This window comes from Hemitrygon akajei, chromosome 1, assembly GCF_048418815.1.
Source record: "Hemitrygon akajei chromosome 1, sHemAka1.3, whole genome shotgun sequence".
NCBI lineage: Eukaryota > Metazoa > Chordata > Chondrichthyes > Myliobatiformes > Dasyatidae > Hemitrygon > Hemitrygon akajei.
In genome coordinates, this window is record NC_133124.1 from 104,990,065 (window position 1) to 105,011,162 (window position 21,098).

A 21,098-nucleotide genomic window follows, 5' to 3' on the forward strand; every position below is an offset into this window, starting at 1 on the left:
ACAGGGAGAATAAGGGATGAGAGTAAAGTTTCTGGACTCTGACAACTACTGAGCAGGGAAGCATGGTAAAGTTAAAAACCCAGAGATATCTATCAACAAAATCTTTTGAATGGTCCTTACGGCAAACAGCAGAGGAGAAAGTATGAACTGCAATAACCAATCAATGTAAATAATTTCTTTTACTGATGACTTTCACTGGGTCTGGTCAGTTTCACAGGCATATTTGGCACAGTCTTCTAATACTGTAATGGTTTTTGAACGGCTGTTATCTTATACAGTATATTTGAATGGGCAATATCTTGTGACGCACTTGGAAGTGTATATATGAGAAACTGGGTGACAAGTATACTCAGACAACATGTTCCAGTACCTGCTCTTCACTCTCTGCCTCAGTAAGATTTAACCGTGACTTAAAGTTGTTTTTACTTCATTGCCAGTTTGGAAAGCAAAGGAATTAAAAACAACAACTACTCTTAAGACAATTTCTTCCCATGTTAAATTGCTTGTACTTGATTTGTATTTTTTTCCCTTTCCACGTTGTAGGGGCTATAGCTGCAAACCCGCTCACGGGGCGTGTTGTTGGCGGGCACGAGGCACTTCCACATAGCTGGCCATGGCAGGTAAGCAAATTCTAGCTCACTGAATATGCACAATAGGATATTTGTAAGAAAACATCAACATGATGACTTTAAAATGAGTTCATCAAGTATATAAAGTTCACATATGACTTCATGGATGTGCTCATCTTAATAATATATAGAGTTTTCTATTACATATAATATATGCACAGTTTCTGTTGATTGTAGGTCATTAACTGTTAAATATAGGCACAAAAGGGCAAAGTTGGCCATATGAACTGTTAATTATTTAACTGTCTCATCAAATGTAGTCTTCTTTTCTGTATCTGCATGAATTCATTTCATATGCATTCAAGATGGTTTTTAGAACTCCCCTTTTTCTTCCCTTAACCATCCTCGGGCCTGACAACCCTGTTAAAATTGTGATCAGCGCAGGATACCCATTTTGTATCCACAGATCAGCAGCCATTTAATTTGAAGGGTTAATGCACGACACATTTTTTCTTGAATTTTTGCTTGATGTGAGGATATATTCCTCCTAGATTTTTCCCTTTATGTCAACTAATGATATTCCAGAACTACATTTCCATAATCCAGTGAACCTTGTTAAAGTTCTGATCTCAAGTTTCAAAGGCGACTGCACAAGTACATCCTTGCTATTTGAACGGCTTTCCCAACCTGAGTACATTTTGTATGAAAAGGAAAGTAAATTGTAATAGCCTTTTTATGTCTTCTTTTTATTTTAGGTCTCTTTGCAGTTTGCTTATGAGAATGATCCTAACTACTTCCAACATATGTGTGGTGGATCCCTAATTTCTGGAAAATGGGTTATGACTGCAGCACATTGCATTGTTGAGTAAGTCAGTTATATTAAGATGAGCATTGTATCTTTGTTTTGTGCCAATATTCAGCATGAGATTATGCCCAACTGGTCCTGTCTTGCAAGTATTATTTAGAGAAAGTAATGCAGATGATTAATGAAGGTAGGATAGCGGATGTTGTCTGCATGGACTTCAGAAAAGCCTTTTGCAACATCCTTCATGGTAGACTGGTCCAGAGATTAAGTAATATGAGACCCACAATGAGCTGGGAGACTGGGAAATTGGATACAACATTGCCTTGGTCATAAAAGAAAGAGGTTAGTGATAGAAGGTTGTTACTCTGGCTAGATATCTGTGACAAGTGCTGTTCAGCTACGATGAGTGCTAGGACCACTGTTGTTTGTAATATACTATATATTAATGACAGTAGAAAATACAGATGGTCTGATTCAGAAAATTGGTAGAATTCTAGACTGCAGGAAGGTTGTCAATGTATACAGCAGCATATGGATTAGTTGTAAACTTGGGCAGAGGAATGGCAGATGCAATTTAATCTGAACAAATCCATTTTTCAACTTTAGGAGGTCAAATGCAAGAGGTAAGTATATGGCAGAACTCTTGAAGCCCGCCGTTGGTTGGGATCAACAATGGATATTGTGTCCTAGCTCCCTACATGATCTGTAAGCCAATACACCAAGCAAGGGCAGTACAATATGGAGAGCAAGCTGTTGCCCATGTAGCAAGCTCCCCTTCTCCGTGCAGGCAACGTATACAAACGAAGGCAGACACTATTACAAGCAACACACACACAAAATGCTGGTGGAAAGCAGCAGGCCAGGCAGCATCTATAGGAAGAATTACAGTCGACGTTTCAGGCCAAGACCCTTGTTCAGGACTAACTGAAACAAAAGATCGTAAGAGATTTCAAAGTGGGAGGGGGAGGGGGAAATCCAAAATGATAGGAGAAGACAGGACGGGGAGGGATGAAGCTAAGAGCTGAAAAGTTGATTGGCAAAAGGGATACAGAACTGGAGAAGGGAGAGGATCATGGGATGGGAGGCCTAGGGAGAAAGAAAGGGGGAGAGGAGCACCAGAGAGAGATGGAGAGCAAGCAAGGAGTGATTGTGAGAGGGACAGAGAGAGAAAAAAAAGAGGAAAAAAGGGAGGTAATAATAAATAAATAGATAGATAGATAGATAAGGGACGCGGTAAGAAGGGGAGGAGGAGCATTAACGGAAGTTAGATAAGTCAATGTTCATGCTATCAGGTTGGAGGCTACCCAGCCAATATATAAGGTGTTATTCCTCCAGTCTGAGTTTGGCTTCACCTTGACAGTAGAGGAGGCCATGGATAGACATATCAGAATGGGAATGAGACGTGGAATTAAAATGTGTGGCCACTGGGGGACCCTGCTTTCTCTGGCAGACAGAGTGTAGGTGTTCAGCAAAACAGTCTCCCAGTCTGCGTCAGGGGAGGAAGTGTAAAGGCAGGTGTAGCACTAGTTCTTCTTACAAGGATAAGTGCCGGGAGGGAGATCAGTGGGAAGGGATGGGGGGAATGAATGGACAAGGGAGTCGCATAGGGAGCAATCCCTGCGGAAAGCAGAAAGAGGAGGTGAGGGGAAGATGGGCTTAGTAGTGGGATCCTGTTGGAGGTGGCGGAATCCCTCACCACCATTCAGGACCCCAGACAGTCCTTCCAGGTGAGGCGACACTTCACCTGTGAGTCGGCTGGTGTGGTATACTGCGTCCGGTGCTCCCAGTGTGGCCTTTTATATATTGGTGAGACCCGACGCAGACTGGGAGACCGTTTCACTGAACACCTACGCTCTGTCCTCTGTCCTCTGTTCTGTTCTGTTCTGTGGTGACAAAGCTTTGCAATTTCAAATTTAGATTATAACCACTGTACTATAACTTATTAGACCTATGTAGGAATTAATGCTTTAACAAATAATAGGCAAAATCAGTTTAGTTTCCTACTTCCTACAGTCATACGATATAACAAAATTAGAATTATTACTTTATCATAATAATTAGTTTCCATCCATGAATCTGCAACAGATACAGATGTCAAGTAAGAAAAACTTAGTGGTGAAGAGTTGTGGGTGCACACTTACTTGTTGCAACCATGTGTTTTTGTTTAAAGGAATAAGCTTATTTAGTATATATTGAACTGTGTATTAATCACTGGCCTAGGATCCAGTTGCATAACTCATTCAGTGAACTATTTTTAACTTTGAATGCACTCCTTTCTAAACACTGGCCGCATCCTTTGGATCGCACAAAGAATGGCGCAAGAAACTATCTGCTGGAGGATCTCAGTAGGTCAAGCAGCGTCTGCAGTGGGAAAGGACTTGCTGATGTTATGGTTGGAACCTTAAATCAGTATTCATATGATCAGAATGATGGAGGATATGAGAAGCATCTAGAGTGTAGGGGAATTAGGATGGAGTTGAGGTATGAGGAGATCAGTGGTGCAAGAGCAGCCAGAAAGAAAGGGTCTACCAGGACAGTCCAGTTTATGGGTTTTGGATAACAGATAGCAGCAGGAAACGCAGGGCTGGGGCACGCTCAGGTTGGAGGCAGTGAGGGGAGATCTCCTGATTTGATGACGTTTAGTGCGGGAGGCAGTGGTCTGGTGTTCATCGGTGACATCATGGGCCCAGGGAGCAATGAGAAAGTACCTGAGAGCTGTCGTCTGCAAGGTAGAGGTCAATTTGCCAGTCGTCAGCTGCCCCATCCTTGTCTGTGGATTTTATGACTAGGTTGGGATTGGTGCAATTGGTTGGGATCTCTTCAGAGAGGGGCATGTTAGAGTGGGTGAGTGGAATAGCAAAATGGAGGTGATGGGTGTCACAACAGCAAATAGAGATGGAAAGATCAAGAGAGGGCTCAAGGCTGGACGCAGTGCCCAAGAGGAAGGGAAGTGTTGGAGACATAAGAAGGAGATGACGACTCTTTACCGAAAATTGGCACAAAGAAAAGATGACAGAAGAAAGGCATGACATCTTGATGAGCCCAAATCGTGTTGAGAAATACTGCAGACGTACAAGCCTAAGGCCTCTATTGAAGACTGAAAAGTCAGAATCGGAGAAAGGGAGGCTGGTGGCCGGGGGGGGGGGGGGGGGGAGGGTGGAGGGTGGGGATGGTGAAGATCCAGCAGGGGTTGAAGCTGAGGGGGGTGGGATCAGAAGAAGGAGAAAAGAGAAATTCGAGGTGGGTACCAGAGGAATATGAAAGGAGTAAATTGAGTGGAAGAGGAGACAGGGGAACAAGTGATCTACATTACCTAGAGCACCTAATTAAAATTTAGGGATAATCTGATATTTGTCACAGAGATGTATTTGCAGTCGCTTCTTTTAAGACCCTGTATTTTTGTCAAACAGTGCAACGTTTGACAATTTATGTCATTTTTTAGCTGTAAATTCCTTTAAATTCTGAATTCCCATCTTTGGATAATCAATTGCAGTTTCACTACAGGAAGCTTCCACTTCGATGGGGGATTCTCACTTCCTGATGCCTTTGCCCTCCTGGCTGCCAAATGAGTCTCTATCCAAAGAAAAGATGCAGGTCACTGGGACAGCATAGATGGTTTGGAAAATGTCCTCTCTACTTGTTCTGCTTGAAAGTGAGAATCTTCCATGCATATTTTTGTACTTAATTATGGATTATTATTTTCTATTTCCTATGTGATGTTATCCTAACCAATATTTATTCTTCAATCTATATTGGTAAAGCAGCTTAAATCTGGCTAGTTTTTCCCTTGTACCATGAAAGCCAGTTCTATGCAGACTGGTGACATGGTAGTGTAGTGGTTAGCGTAATCTCTTTTCAGCGCCAGCTGATAGGATTTGGGTTAGTGAGTTGTCTACATGCTATTGGAAATGTGGTGACACTTGCAGGCTGTCCAGAACAATCTTCCCTGATTTCATTTGCATGTTTCAATGTAGATGTGAGAAATAAAGCTGAACTTTAACTGCATTCTCTACTTTGCAACATCACATAGGAAATAGAAAATAACAATCCACAATTAAAAGCAGCATTGCAGAAAAAGCACAGCATTGCAGAAAAAGCATAGCATTGCAGAACTCCTTAATAACTGGTAAGATGCTTTAAGGTTTCCTGTGATTGTGAAAGGTGTTATATTGAAGGAAATCTTTTCTGCTTTCCCTTCAGCATCCCAGGAAGATTTGCTGTTGTTCTCGGAGAGCACGATCTGGATCACAAAGGCAATGAATATTTGAGACATGTTCAATTAATCATCACTCATGAGAAATGGAACCCAATGTATCTCGACAAAGGGTAATTTAGAATTTTAAGACCAAGAACTTTCAACTATTGAGATCTCTTCCATAGCTGTATAGTTGGCATCTTTACCTGCTTAATATCTTTCAGCTCACTTTAAGAATAACCAATTATGCACAAAGTTTGTGAAAGATACAAGCTGTAGCAAATACACAAGAAACTCTTAAAATTTGTTTACATATCTCAGGGATAAAGATACAGATTGTCGGGATAATTTTCACAATCAATGGCCCCCCTTTTGCTATATGAAATTATGCTTCTCTGTGTTCCTCTATGATTTTTCTAGGTTTTTCTGTTGAAATTGTTAGCCCTCTTCTCTAATTTAGGGTATCAAGTGGAAATACCTTGAAGTATAATTTCAACAACTTTCCTTTAATGTTTGTGGGATTTTCCACTGTTAGTTTCAGGGAAGTGCAATATACTCTCCCATAAATAAATAAGTACATTATAGTACTATGCACGATGGAAATTCAAGATTCAAGATTGCTTATTCTCATTCCTCAGTACAGAAGTGTAAAGGAGAACGAAATGATTGTTACTTGGGATTACAAATTTGTAACCTCAATTTTCAACTAGATCTCAGTATGTAGATACATTGCTTTTTGTATGGCAGAAACCATGAGTTCAGATCTCACCATGACACTTTGAGGCACGTCTGCTTTCAATATGTGGATGCAGCTGTCACATCGCTTTACCCTTGGGAAGAAAATCCACTGTACACCATCCTAGAGTGCCCAGTCTTACAGTATTCAAAACATTCTGAAATAATTTAGCAGAATCAATTTCACAAGACCTTTGAACATTGGCTAAGCCATTTAGTTCATGATGTTTTGCTGATCTTGATGCCAATCTATACTAAGTGTCCTCATTATGGATATTATCCATATCCCTCGATTCCCTTTATATTCATGTATCTCTCTTAAACTCCACCAAAACTGCCTGATTCTACTACTAACCCTAGTAACCTATTCCAAGGACCTGTCACTTTGCATAAAAACCTGCCCCTCACATCACCTTTAAACTTCCCTCTTCTAACCTTAAAAACATGTCATCTGATGTTTAACATTTCTACCCTGGGGAAGAGTTCTGACTATCTACCCTATTTATAGCTCTTGTAACTTTAAAAACCTTTTTAGCCCCTGATACTCTAAGGAGAACAGCCTGAGTTTATCCAAACTTTCCATATAGTTCATACCACTAATCCAGACAGCATCCTGGTAAACCTCTTCTGCACTCTCACCACATCCTTCTTATAATGAGCTGACAAGAACTGCGTGTATAATTCAAGTGCGGTCTGACTAAAGTTTTACAGACCTGCAGTATGACTTCCATACTCTTATTCTCAGCCACCCACCAGCGAAGGCAAGCATGCCACACATTCTTTACTACCTTATCCACTTGCGTAGCTCCTTTCAGTGAACTATGGACCTGGACCCACAAGATCTCTCTGTACCACTATGCTATTAACCAATCCATTATTAATTTTATATTTTCTCTTTCATTTGACCTTCCAAAGTGCAGCACCTATCACTTGCTTGGATTCAATTCCATCTCCTACTTCTTGGCCCATGTATGTAACTGATCTATATCCTACTATCTTCTTTGATAATCCTTTACACTGTCCACATTTCCTCCAATCTTGATGACTTCCACAAACGTTCTAATCCACCCATCTACATTTTCGCTCATGTTACTGATATATATCACAAACAGCAGAGAACCAGCAATAAAAACACAAAATGCTGGCAGAACTCAGCAGGCCAGACAACATCTATGGGAGGAGGTAGTGACAACGTTTCGGGCCGAAACCCTTCATCAGGAGTCAGCAATGTTCCTTTGTGATTGGTTTTTATATTGTCGACTTTTCAATTTAAGTTTAATTGTTATTTAACCATACATGCATACTGATGGATACAGTCAAATGAGACAGCATTACTCCAGGATCAAGGTGCAAAACACAGTACCAACAGTCACGCACAGCACAATGCCCATATAGCACGTATAAAATAGAAATACAGCCACTGAATAGAAGAGATCAAAGTCAAGATATCCAGTGCCGCCAAAATCTGCAGTCGACCACAATAGAGCTTGTCTACTGCCGAGCGATACTGGTTGTGATGGGGGGGGGGGGGGGGCAATGCCAACTCCAGCCTGGACGCCACGCCACACTATCTTCAACGCTTCTCCCTGGTACTGTAAACAGGCAACACCACAGCTCGAGATCTAGTCCTTGAACATACAAGATAGCAAACATATGTAGGATATCAGTAAAATGAAATCACACAAAATAGATATGTATATAGACCAGACCCTGAGTCCTTTGTTTTGCCAAGGGAACACGGGGGAGGGGCAGCACCAACTCCACTCTTCTACCTTTGATTCTTTGCTCGCAATAGGCCCTTGGTTCTTTCATTTTTCTGGTATTTATTTAGAGATGATCCAGGAAAGACTGACCAAAATGACTGCAAGGATGAGGGAGTTGCAGTTTGGGAATAGAGTAGAGATGCTGGAGTTGTTCTGGCTGGAACATCGGTTGGCAGTATTTATACAAGAAATGGCATAGATTAGGTTGATACCTACCATGGGGATAAGTGCCAGAGAAGTTAACGATCCTAAAAACCAATCATTTTCTGTGGCTTGATGACCGAGATTTCAGAATGGGGATCGGTACGTGGGCCCAAGCAGTTTGTAGGGGGGAGGACCAAGAACATGACTAAGTGTTTTTATTTTATTCAGATAAAGGTTGTTACTTGGACTCCATTGCCAAGAGTAGTGTGGAGACAGATTCAATTGTAGCAGTTAAAAGGGAGTGGATAGTATCTGAAAACAAAGAGTCTGTAGGGCTATAGGAAAAGGCTGAACTGCTGTTAGCAGAGCCAGTGTGGCCACACAGGCAGATTGGTTTCTTTCTTCACTGTAACCATTCCGTGATTTTGTGAAAAAAATAATTATTATACATTCAAAGTACTTCATTGTCTGTTAAGCACTTTGGATAGTTTATTATCAGAAAAGGCACAATGTAAATAAAAGTTATACCGGTTTCAGTAAGTATTTATCTACTGTAAATTTTCTGTAGAAAGCAACAAAGTAATGCTCAGCCACGAGAACGATGGCAGACGTTATTTCCCCTCCCTTATCACATGGAGGTTAAATAAAGAAGGCTAGTTAGTGCAATGGAGCCAGCACACAAGGTTTCCTCAACTGGAGAGTATCAGCTATAAGGAGAGATTGGGCAGAATTGTATTGTTTTCTCTGGAGCGTCGGAAGCTAAGGGGGTGAACATATAGGTCAAATTATGAGAGATATAGATAGGGTAGGTAGTCAGAGTCCTTTTACAAGAGTGGAAGTGTCCAATAGCAGAGGCCACAGCTTTAGGGTGAGAGTGAGATACAACACGGATCCAGAACCTCTGGCCCAACTCATCCATGCCAACCATCACACCCATCTGAGCTAGTTGCATTTGGTGCATATACAGTACCTCTATACCTTTCCATTCCATGAACCTGTCCAGGTATCTTTTAAATGTGTTTATTGTATCAACTACTTCTCTGGCAACTCATTCAATATTTCTTCTCTGCATGAAGAAATTGCTATTCAAGTCCTGTTTAAATCTTTCCACCTCAATCCTATGCCCTCTATCCTTTGATTCCCTTTCCCGGGAAAAAGATTCCATGCATTCATCCTACCCATGCTCCACATGATTACATATACTTTTCAAAGCTCTCCTTTTCATCTCCTACATGCTAAGGAATAAAGTGCTGGCCTGCCCAACCTTTCCTTATAACTCGAGCTCTCAGGTCTTGGCAACATTGTAGTACTGGTTTGGTGATACGTTAATTCAGGGGCAAATGGGAATTGTTTATCAATGTAAGGCATATAGGAATTGCTTTTTACCTCAACCCTCTGACTTTTAGATATGACATTGCCCTACTCCGTCTGGCGGAGTCTGCGTATGCAACATCTGATGTAATGCTAGCTCGCTTACCAGCTGAAGGGGAAATCCTTCCTGATGGGTACCAGTGTTACATCACAGGATGGGGATTAACTGAACGTAAGTACAAAACAACGTACTTGTGTAAATCATTTGTACAAATAATTATGAGAAAGTGGAGATCACTGCCACAGATGTCTAAGGAAAGCTATGGAGAGGGTGCAGAGGAGATTTACCAGGATGTTGCCTGGTTTGGAGAACAAGTCATATGAAACAAGGTTAGCAGAGCTGGGACTTTTCTCTTTAGAGCGTAGAAGGATGAGAGGGGACTTGATAGAGGTGTACAAGATTATGAGAGGCATAGATAGGGTGGATAGTCAGTACCTGTTTCCCAGGGCACCAATAGCAAACACCAGAGGGCATATGTACAAAATTAAGGGAGAGAAGTTTAGGGGAGACATCAGCGGTAAGTTTTTTACACAGAGGGTTGTGAGTGCCTGGAATGACTTGTGGTGGAGGCTAAAACATTAGGGGCATTTAAGAGCTTCTTGGACAAGCACATGGATGAAAGAAAAATAGAGGGTTATGGGGTAGTGTGGGTTTAGTACTTTTTTTAAGGATTATATGGGTCGGCACAACATGGAGGGCTGAAGGGCCTGTACTGTGCTGCAGTGTTCTATGGTTCTATGGTTAAAGAAAGGAAATTAGATGAACATCAAAGACAGAATGGGAACCAGTACGGTAAGTGAAGTAGGCATTTTGCTGGAATTTATCACAGCTTTATTCAAGATGGCTAAGCATACAGGGTATCATTTCCAGTCCAAGTAATCACAATAAAAATGTTCATCTTATTCAGAGTGGAAGGCTTGAGATCTTTTTTAAGTGAGCAAATGATGTATTTGGTAATCGCCATGCTTAACCGATAATGTGTGAACACAGTTCTCTTCCTGATGGTGATTGCCATAACCTGAACGTGACAGGAAGTGCTCAAGCAGATATAACTGTCCAATAGTCTTGATAGTGTAGCACTTGTAGGTGTTTTACCCACCTTCTGTTACTGAGGGAGGGAAATGTGCTAGCTGGAATGAAGTAGCAGGTTTAAGTACAGAAAATGCAGGACCAGGAGTCGGTCTCCTGTTTGCTCCGTCATTCAGTAAAATCATTCCTCATCTTTTCCTTCCTTCTTCCCAACATTCTCATTCATTCCCTCAATAACAAAAATCTCTAGACTCCATCTTGAATATATTTAGTGACTGAGCCTCCACAGCCCTCTTGGGTTGAGAATTCAGAGAATCCACTACCTCCTGTGAAAAAAAGGATTCTTATCTCTGTCCTGGATTGTTAACTGATTTCTGTGAACAGTGACCACTGCTGCTAGTGGAAAATACCGGGTCTGATCTAAGTTGTCAACTTCCAATGCTTCAAGGAGATCACCTCTTAAACTCAGAGTATATAGTATGGTCTGCCTCATCACTTCTCATATCGCAAACCAATAGACAATTCATTGGCAGAATGAGGGTAACACATTTTTTGAAATTATCCTGGAGATCCAGATAAAGGAGCTCCAGAGGAAAACAGGTTCTCTGTCCATAAAGTGCTACAGGCGAGGTGAAGACGTCTTACCCTACTGCCCATTCCTGAACCAGCAGTTGACATACCATTGCTGATCCTATTCCTTTCGTTCAAAAAGACTTCCAGATGCAAGTGAGTAGTGAAATGTGACAGAGGTTTCCTCAAATCCTCTGCAAGGACATATTTATACACCATCAACTTCCTGTTGGTAGAAGAAAATAGTCTACAACTTCTTAAATGTTCATTAATTTTCATCAAACCTTTCTCAAAGGAAGGCATTTCCATCCCAGACTTCAATTCTACAGTAAGGTGGATTTTTTGTGACATGCAAGGTAAACTGCATTTCAGTTTAAACTTTTTTTGGTGAAATGATGAGGTCATTTACTGCCTAAAGTATTCAGGAAAATTGTACCTTTTATCAATGGTAAAGCTGAAGGTAAATTGCAGCATGGACATCTCACCAGTAGGTGGCATTATATCCTACTTTACTTCTTGAAAAGATTTCCCTTGCTTTTGTTAATAATTTAAACAACCATGACAAAAAGTTAGATGTTCCAAAAGTTGGTCACATTGTTGACAATGAAGAGAAAAGCTCTCAAAGTTCAAAGTAAATTTATTATCAAAGTACATAATGGTCACCATATACAATCCTGAGATTCATTTTCTTGCTGGCACTCACAGTCCATACAAAAAACATAACAGAATCAATGAAAGACTACAACCAACAGGGTGGTCAAATAACCAATGTGCAAAAGACATCAGCATTGCAAATACAAAAATAAAAAGTAGAAATAATAATAATAATAATAATAATAATAAATAAGCAATATATATCTAGAACATGAGATGAAGAGTCCTTGAAAATGAGTCCGCAGGTATGGGAACTGTTCAGTGGTGGGGTGAGTGAAATTGAGTGAAGTTATCCTCATGGGTTTAAGAGGCTGGGTGAATAACAGGAGGTGGAAGGGGATAGGCAGCCTGTGCAGGGTACCCCTGTGGCCATTTACCTTAACAAGTATACCACTTTGGATACTGTTGGGGGAATTGATCTAGCAGATGAAAGCCACCTTGATGAAGTCTCTGGCACTGAGTCTGGCTCTGGCTCAGAAGGGAAAGTGGGAGAGGGATCGAGCTGGAGATTTAGGGGATTTGTTGGTTAGGGGAAAAGAAAAGAGCATGATGGCAGCTGTGAGAAGGGAGCAGGGACTGGATGGGGGGGGGGCAGAGGGTCTTTGATGACAGATGCTACATTCCTGCAACAGTGCTCCACGTAATTTTTCACAATGGTAGTGAGGGCTTTCTCCATGATGGACTGGGCCATATTCACCACTTTTCATAGGCTTTCTGTTCAAGGGCATTAGCGTTTCCGTACCAGGCCATGATGCAACCAGTCAATAAACTCCCCACCATACATCTATAGAAGTTTGACAAATTTTTAGATGTCATGCCACATGTTCAAAAATTCTAAGACGGTAGAGGTGCTGCTGTGCTTTTTCCATAATGGCACTTCCATGCTGAACCCAGGACAGATCCTCTGAAATGACAACACTGAGGAATTTAAAGTTGCTGACCCTCTCCAGCTCTGATCCCTGATGACCACAGGCTCATAGACCTCTGTTTTCTTCCCTCCTCAAATTAGTGATCAGCTCCTTGGTTTTGCTGTCATTAAGTATGAGGTTGTTGTTGTGGCACCACTCAGCCAGATTTTCAATCTCCCTCCTGTATTCTGATACATCGCCACCTGTGATTTGGTCGACATCAATGGTGACGTCAGCAAACTTAAATGTGGCATTGGAGCTGTGCTTAGCCTCACAGTCATAAGTATGAAGTGAGTAGAGCAGGAGCTAAGTGTATATACTTGTGGTGGACTTGCACTGATCATGGAGGAGATGTTGTTGCCATCTGAACTAACTGGGGTCTGAAAGTGAGGAAATCGAGGATCCAGTTGCATAAGGAGGTATAGAGGCCAAGCTGTTGTAGCTTATTGACTAGATTTGAGGGGATGGCGGTATAGACCTATATAGTTTGGCCAATTGGGCAGAAAGCTGGCACATTAAATTTATTGCAGTAAAGTATAAGAGAATAAATTTAAGGAAGTACAACAAAGTAAAGAAGTGCATAGTAAATGGGAGGATATTCTGTGATATAGATGAACGAAGTTATTTCTTCAGCAGTTTGAACGGGGCACAACTGAGCAAGCACGTGGAGGTTGGCCAGTGAGAACAGCGGGAAGAGTTTAAAAGCGAGCACAGTTTAAAAGGTGACGGTTATTTCTTCAGCGGTAAGAACAGCGGGAAGAGTTTAAAAGCGAGCACAGTTTAAAAGGTGACGGTTATTTCTTCAGCGGTTTGAATAGGGCACGACTGCGTAAGCACGTGTAGGTTGGCCAGTAAGAACAGCGGGAAGAGTTTAAAAAGAGGACAGCTTTATGCAGCGGGGTTCAGAGGAGTGGGCGTCGGAGTAGAGGGAGACAGAGTAGGAAGGCTCTGGCGATAAGGGGTCAAAGTGAGGTAGGTTATCTGTTTAGAATACAGACAGAAAGTATGTGTATGAGGCTGGTATTCTGTGCTCAGTGTCAGACTCCCGGCCACCCGGACAGCCACATCTGCACCAGGTGCGTCGAGCTGCAGCTCCTTAGACTGTGTTAGGGAACTGGAGTTGCAGCTCGATGACCTTCGTCTGGTCAGGGAGAGTGAGGAGGTGATAGAAAGGAGTTACAGGCAGGTAGTTACTCTAGGGCCTCAGGAGACAGATAAGTGGGTAACAGTCAGGAGAGGGAAGGACAAGGAGCAGATGCTAGAGAGTACCCCTGTGGCTGTCCCCCTTAACAATAAGTACTCCTGTTTGAGTACTGTTGGGGGAGACGGCCTCCCTGGGGGAAACAACAGTGGTTGTGCCTCTGGCACAGAGACTGGCCCTTTGGCTCAGAAGGGTAGGGAAAGGAAGAGGATGGCAGCAGTAATAGGGTACTCTATAGTTAGGGGGTCAGACAGGCAATTCTTGGACGCAGGAAAGAAATGAGGATGGTAGTTTGCCTCCCAGTTACCAGGGTCCGGGATGTTTATGATCCCATGCATGATATCTTAAAGTGGGAAGGAGAACAGCCAGAAGTCATGGTACATATTGGTACCAACGACATAGGCAGGAAAAAGGAGAAGATCCTGAAAACAGACTACAGGGAGTTAGGAAGGAAGTTGAGAAGCAGGACCTCAAAGTTAGTAATCTCGTGATTACTGCCTGTGCCACGTGACAATGAGTACAGTATAGGAATAGAATGAGGTGGAGGATAAATGCATGGCTGAGGGATTGGAACAGGGGGTGGGGATTCAGATTTCTGGATCATTGGGACCTCTTCTGGGGCAGGTGTGACCTATACAAAAAGGAAGGGTTGCACTTGAATCCCAAGGGGACCAATATCCTAGCGGGGAGGTTTGCTAAGGATACTGGGAAGAGTTTAACCTAGATTTGCTGGGGGGTGGGAACCAGACTGAAGTGACAGAGGAAAGGGAGATTGGCTCACAAATAGGGAAAGCCTGTAGAGAGTGTGAGAGGGAGGATAAGCAGGTGATAGAGAAGGTATGCGCTCAGACTGATGGTTTGAGATGTGTCTATTTTAATGTGAGGAGTATTATAAACAAAGTGGATGAGCTTAGAGCATGGATCAGTACTTGGAGGTATGATGTTGTGGTCATTACAGAGACTTTGATGGCTCAGGGGCAGGAATGGCTACTTCAAGTGCCAGGCTTTAGATGTTTCAGAAAAGACAGGGAGGGAGGCAAAAGAGGTGGGGGCGTGGCACTGTTGATCAGAGATAGTGTCACAGCTGCAGAAAAGGAGGAAGTCATGGAGGGGTTGTCTACGGAGTCTCTGTGGGTGGAAATTAGGAATAGGGGGGGGGGGTCAATAACTCTACCGGGTGGTTTTTACAGACCACCCAATAGTAACAGGGACATCGAGGAGCAGATAGGGAGACAGATTCTGGAAAGGAATAATAATAAAAGGGTTGTTGTGGTGGGAGCTTTTAATTTCCCAAATATTGATTGGCATCTCCCTAGAGTGAGGGGTTTAGATGGGGTGAAGTTTGTTAGGTGTGTTCAGGAAGGTTTCTTGACACAATATGTAGATAAGCCTACAAGAGGAGTGCTGTGCTTGATCTGGTATTGGGAAATGAACCTGGTCAGGTGTCAGGTCTCTCAATGGGAGAGCATTTTGGAGATAGTGATCACAATTCTATCTCCTTTACCATAGCATTGGAGAAGGAAAGGAACAGACAAGTTAGAGAAACGTTTAGTTAGAGTAAGAGGAAATATGAGGCTATCAGGCAGGAACTTGGAAATTGGAAACAGATGTTCTCAGGGGAACGTATGGAAGTCATGTGGCATATGTTCAGGGGATATTAGCGTGGCATTCTGCATAGGTACGTTCCAATGAGAGGGAAAGGATGGTAGGGTACAGGAACTGTGGTGTACAAATCCTGTTGTAAATCTAGTCAAGAAGAAAAGAAGAGCTTATGAAAGGTTCAAAGAACTAGGTAATGATGGAGATCTAGAAGATTATAAGGCTAGAAGGAAGGAGCTTAACAATGAAATTAGGAGAGCAAGAAGGGGCCATGAGAAGGCCTTGGTAGACAGGATTAAGGAAAACCCCAAGGCATTCTACAAGTACATGAAGAGCAAGAGGATAAGACGTGAGAGAATAGGACCAATCAAGCGTGACAGTGGAAAAATGTGTATGGAACTGGAGGAGATAGCAGAGGTACTTAATGAATACTGTGCATCAGTATTCACTATGGAAAAGGATCTTGGCAATTGTAGGGATGACTTTCAGCTGACTGAAAAGATTGAGCATGTAGATATTAAAGAAGAGGCTGTGCTGGAGCTTTTGGAAAGCCTCAAGTTGGATGTCACCTGGACTGGACGGGATGTACCCCAGACGACTGTGGGAAGCAAGGGAGAAGATTGCTGAGCCTCTGGCGATGATCTTTGCATCATCAATGAGGACAGAAGAGGTTCCAGAGAATTGGAGGGTTGCAGATGTTGTTCCCTTATTCAAGAAAGGGAGTAAGGATACCCCAGGAAATTATAGACCAGTGAGTCTTACTTCAGTGGTTGGTAACTTGATGGAGAAGATCCTGAGAGGCAGGATTTATGAACCTTTGGAGAGGCATAATATGATTAGGAATAGTCAGCATGGCTTTGTCAAAGACAGGTTGTGCCTTACAAGCCTGATTGAATTTTTTGAGGATGTGACTAAACACATTGATGAAGGAAGAGCAGTAGATGTACTGTATATGGATTTCAGCAAAGCATTTGATAAGGTACCCCATGCAAGCTTATTGAGAAAGTAAGGAGGCATGGGATTCAAGGGGACATTGCTTTGTGGATCCAGAACTAGCTTGCTCACAGAAAGCAAAGAGTGGTTGTAGATGGGTCATATTCTGCATGTAGGTCGGTGACCAGTGGTGTGCCTCAGGGATCTGTTCTGGGACTCCTACTCTTTGTGATTTTTATAAATGACCTGGATGAGAAAGTGGAGGGATTGGTTAGTAAATTTGCTGATGACACAAAGGTTGGGGGTGTTGTGGACAGTGTGGAGGGCTGTCAGAAGTTACAGCGGGACATTGATAGGATGCAAAACTGGGCTGAGAAGTGGCAGATGGAGTTCAACCCGGTTAAGCGTGAGGTGGTTCATTTTAGTAGGTCAAATATAATGGTGGAATATAACATTAATGGTAAGACTTGTGGCAGTGTGGAGGATCAGAGGGATCTTGGGGTCCGAGTCCGTAGGACACTCAAAGATGCTACGCAGGTTGACTCTGTGGTTAAGAAGGCGTACGGTGCACAGGCATTCATCAATTGTGGGATTGAGTTTAGGAGCCGAGAGGTAATGTTGCAGCTATATAGGACCCTGGTCAGACCCCACTCGGAGTACTGTGCTCAATTCTGGTTGCCTCACTACAGGAAGGAAGTGGAAACCATAGAAAGGGTGCAGAGGAGATTTACAAGATGTTGCCTGGACTGGGGAGCATGCCTTATGAGAACAGGTTGAGTGAACTCGGCCTTTTCTCCTTGGAGTGACAGAAGATGAGAGGTGACCTGATAGAGTTGTATAAGATAATGAGAGGCATTGATCGTGTGGATAGTCAGAGTTTTTTTTCCCAGGGCTGAAATGGCTAGCATGAGAGAGCATAGTTTTAAGGTGCTTGGAAGTAGGTACAGAGGAGATGTCAGGGGTAAGTTTTTTATGCAGAGAGTGGTGAGTGCATGGAATGGGCTGCCGGCAGCAATGGTGGAGGCGGAAATGATAGTGTCTTTTAAGGGACTCCTGGATGGGTACATGGAGCTCAGAAAAATAGAGGGCTATGGGTAAGCCTAGGTAGTTCGAAGGTAAGGACATGTTCGGCATAGCTTTGTGGGCTGAAGGGCCTGTATTGTGCTGTAGGTTCTCTATGTTTCTATGAAGAGATCTTGGAGATCCTTAGAGATGGCAAGTCAGGTCAATAAGGAAGTTAAAAGGGCATAGGATGACTTTCTTATATTAGCCAAGAACAGCAGACAGCTCATGCTAGAACTGTGAGTTACACCAGCTAGGTGTCAGCTTAGGAATTACGTGTTTGCACCGGAGAGGATTCACAGGAGATTTACAAGGATGTTGCAAAGACTGGAAAATTTAGCTACCAGAGAAGCTGGGGATGTTTTTTTTTCGAACAAGGAAGGCTGATGGGAAATTGAATTGAGATTAAATTATGAAGAGGCTAGATAGACTAAATAGGAAGGATTTGTGTCCGTTTGCAGAGGGGTTACAAATCATGGGACAATGTAGCTCATCAGCTACTAGAGTTTGAAAATCGCTGTTTTAAAAAGCAGTAGAGACAGAAGCCCTCAGCAAATTGGTTCTTAAAGAGCCGTAACTTACAGAGCTTCAACCTACTGCTAGTAGGAGGGATTAGACTAGGTAGCTATTTTTCAACCTGCGTAGCCAAAGTAGATTGAATTGTCTCCTAGCGCATCGCGTTGTGTTTGCTCTGATTTACTGCTTAAGGTGTTTGCCTGAAAGTGCAGCATAATGGCATACATGTTATAGTGCGAAACAAAGGAAATAATGCCATGATACACCAGTAGGCTGCAAAACAAAGTCTGGCAAGAGCATTGCAATTCAAAGTACATTAAAATGTAATTTAATAACACTTATTTGCTCTCTCAATCTTTCAGCTTTTGGTTCTCGTGCTCCCATGCTACAAGAAGCCTTGCTCCAAGTGGTGGGCTATGCTACATGCTCATCACCAAACTGGTGGTCAAGCGTAGTCAACCAAGACATGATCTGTGCAGGGGGTGATGGGATGACAGCTGGTTGTCAGGTAATGAACTCCAGTTTTATCATACAAAAATGCAGTCTTTGCAACTACTCCGCATGAATATCTCAAGGCTAGTGGCCCATGGGGTAAGATCAGCATGGGTTTATACTTTAAATTGATAGCACACGTTTCACTTGCCAAAACATCTGTTCAGTTAGTAATCAATTTGATTTGGATTGAATTGCCCGATGCCTCAGCAGGTTAACCTAGGAAGGCAATTGATAAACCAAAAGCAGCAGATGCTATAAATCTGAAACAAAACCAAAACATGTTAGAAATGTTCAACAAGTCAGACAGCATCTGTGGAGAGTGAATCAGATTTAAGATTTCAGGTCAGAGACCTTTTATCAATGAAAGATTGTCAACCTAAAAGAATAGCTTTTGTTTACTTCTCCATAGACTCTGCCTATCCTTGAGTAGTTCTAGTATTTTCAATTTTTATCCTTAGAAGGAAATATATTGCAAATGTTTTGGTTTTGTTTCAGATTTATGGTATCTGTACTAATATTTTTTTTCCACTGAATGACTTACCAACGACATCCTAAAGGAAGGAAAATGTTACTTGAAGACTGAGGGACTGGGTTTTCAAAGATGACTGAGTAAAAATAATATAGGTAGTAGCAGATAGAAAATAATCCAGGTTGCATATCCACAGAATACTAAGAAATATAATAGATCAACTTGTTCCCCTATGTCCTGTCCAATACATATTCCTCATCCAACATCTGATTATGAATCTCACGGCAATTCGGTGAAAATTACTGTAAATTGATTAGCTGCTGCATTTTCTCTGCTGCAGCAGCAACTGCATCACAAAAGCAACTAACCAAATCTAAAGCACTCCTAAGCATGAATAGCTGTCTAAAAACTCAATTTCTTTATTAATTCTCTATCTTCTTCCATACTTTAAACAAAGTGCAAACTGTGCATTTGCTTCACCAAGAAGCAGTGCATGACGTATGTGAAAGATAAGGTGTATAATGACCATGAAGATTTGATGTACTGCATTGTAGCATTTTTTTTCTTCTACACAAGCACTACAGAAAGCCAAGGAATCCTATTGAAAGACAATGCAAAAGCTGACTGGATATATAACTGCAGAGGGGCACACTCTCCAGACTAAACCCACAGTTAAAACATAGAGCATAGAACATAGAATAGTACAGCACATTACAGGCCCTTTGGCCCACAATGTTGTGCCGACCCTCAAACCCTGCCTCCCATATAACCCCCCACCTTAAATTCCTTAAATTGATAGAATAAATTACAGGAGAATAATAACAAAGCAGCTCCTTATAAGGTTATGGTTTATTAAAATTCAGAACATAAATTAATATGATACTTTAAATGTTTTTGACAGTTAGCCTATGTTCAAACAATTTTACTTCTAAACTTGAAGATTTCATTTGGTCTTTTTTCAGACCTACCAGTAAAATCCATGCTAAAGTCAGATATAAAATATCAGATGAACTATCAGCTGTAAACAAAAACAAGTGACTCATTCAATTATGAACTCTTCATAGTTTTTAGAAGAATAAAAGCAAAATTTGAATTCAAACAATACGTTACACAACCACCACTGAAGTATTTATCATATTGGAAATGCTCCAAATGATCAATGATCTGTATACAGCAAGCTTCAATATGTGTTATAACAAAGACCAGGTAATCAGGTTAGTGATGTTCACCGTGGAGAAAGCTATTGCCCATGATATCATAAATAACTTCCTTGCCTTTAGTTGAAAAGTGCCGGATGATTTCCTAAGTCTATCTTCATGGTTTGGTTTTTACCATTTCTACCAAAGGATTCCTCGGGCAGTGCCAAAATCTAAATTAGTTCACTAGTATAGTGTAGCGTCCAGTTTGCAATCTATACTATATGAATTTAGATGTCAAGTCACAATGGCAGGAATTAGTACCACACATTTTTGACAAGGATGCTAGCCTGCAACAATATACATTAAAATTTTGTCATTCCTGAGCCCATATTACCCATTTTATGGAGAAACAACGTTAAAAATATGCTGGGCAGCTCCAATTGATTTCTTTTATATTGAAGAAGATGGCTCAGTAAATGTGTCATTTTTACTTCCGAATTGAGGTATTGTTTAACAAAGGAAGTTGAAAATGTATGATTAAGGATAAAATCAGAATATGTGCAGGGGAAAAAACTAAATTAAGTCCATACCTGCATTAATTGTAACATAAGAGACTGCTTGTCTGGAGCTTTGGTTGTATTATATTTTGGAAATAAAAATTGTAGAGTCCAGTGCTGAATCACACTGCTTCATAAACCTGACCAGTTATAGCCCACGGCAAATCAGCAAGCCCAGATGAGTCATTGTCCAAGTTGGTCACAGACTTCATTGCTGATGCAATATTCATGTAAAGTGTTGCTAGGAGAAGTTAGATTGTATGGTTAAAAGCATTATCTTTCATTGAGTTCTCACAATCAATTAGGTTTGTGGTGTGCTGTTTGCAATGTACTTTAAAGGGAAACTCCCTGCCATCTAGAGTACTTACTCCATACTATCCAAG

The 21,098-nt window shown here is 41.7% G+C and overlaps 1 protein-coding gene across 1 annotated transcript in view; it reads left to right on the forward strand.

Annotated features, from left to right (window-relative positions):
• The first annotated feature begins 275 nt into the window (after positions 1-275).
• LOC140732365 (elastase-1-like) overlaps positions 276-21,098 on the forward strand; it is a 29,969-nt gene continuing 9,146 nt past the window's right edge. Inside the window, exons 1-6 of the mRNA XM_073054939.1 lie at positions 276-392; positions 544-620; positions 1,325-1,434; positions 5,575-5,700; positions 9,618-9,754; positions 18,418-18,563. Coding sequence (XP_072911040.1) covers positions 359-392; positions 544-620; positions 1,325-1,434; positions 5,575-5,700; positions 9,618-9,754; positions 18,418-18,563 — 630 coding nt within the window. The 5' untranslated portion in view covers positions 276-358. The remainder of the gene's footprint in view (positions 393-543; positions 621-1,324; positions 1,435-5,574; positions 5,701-9,617; positions 9,755-18,417; positions 18,564-21,098) is intronic.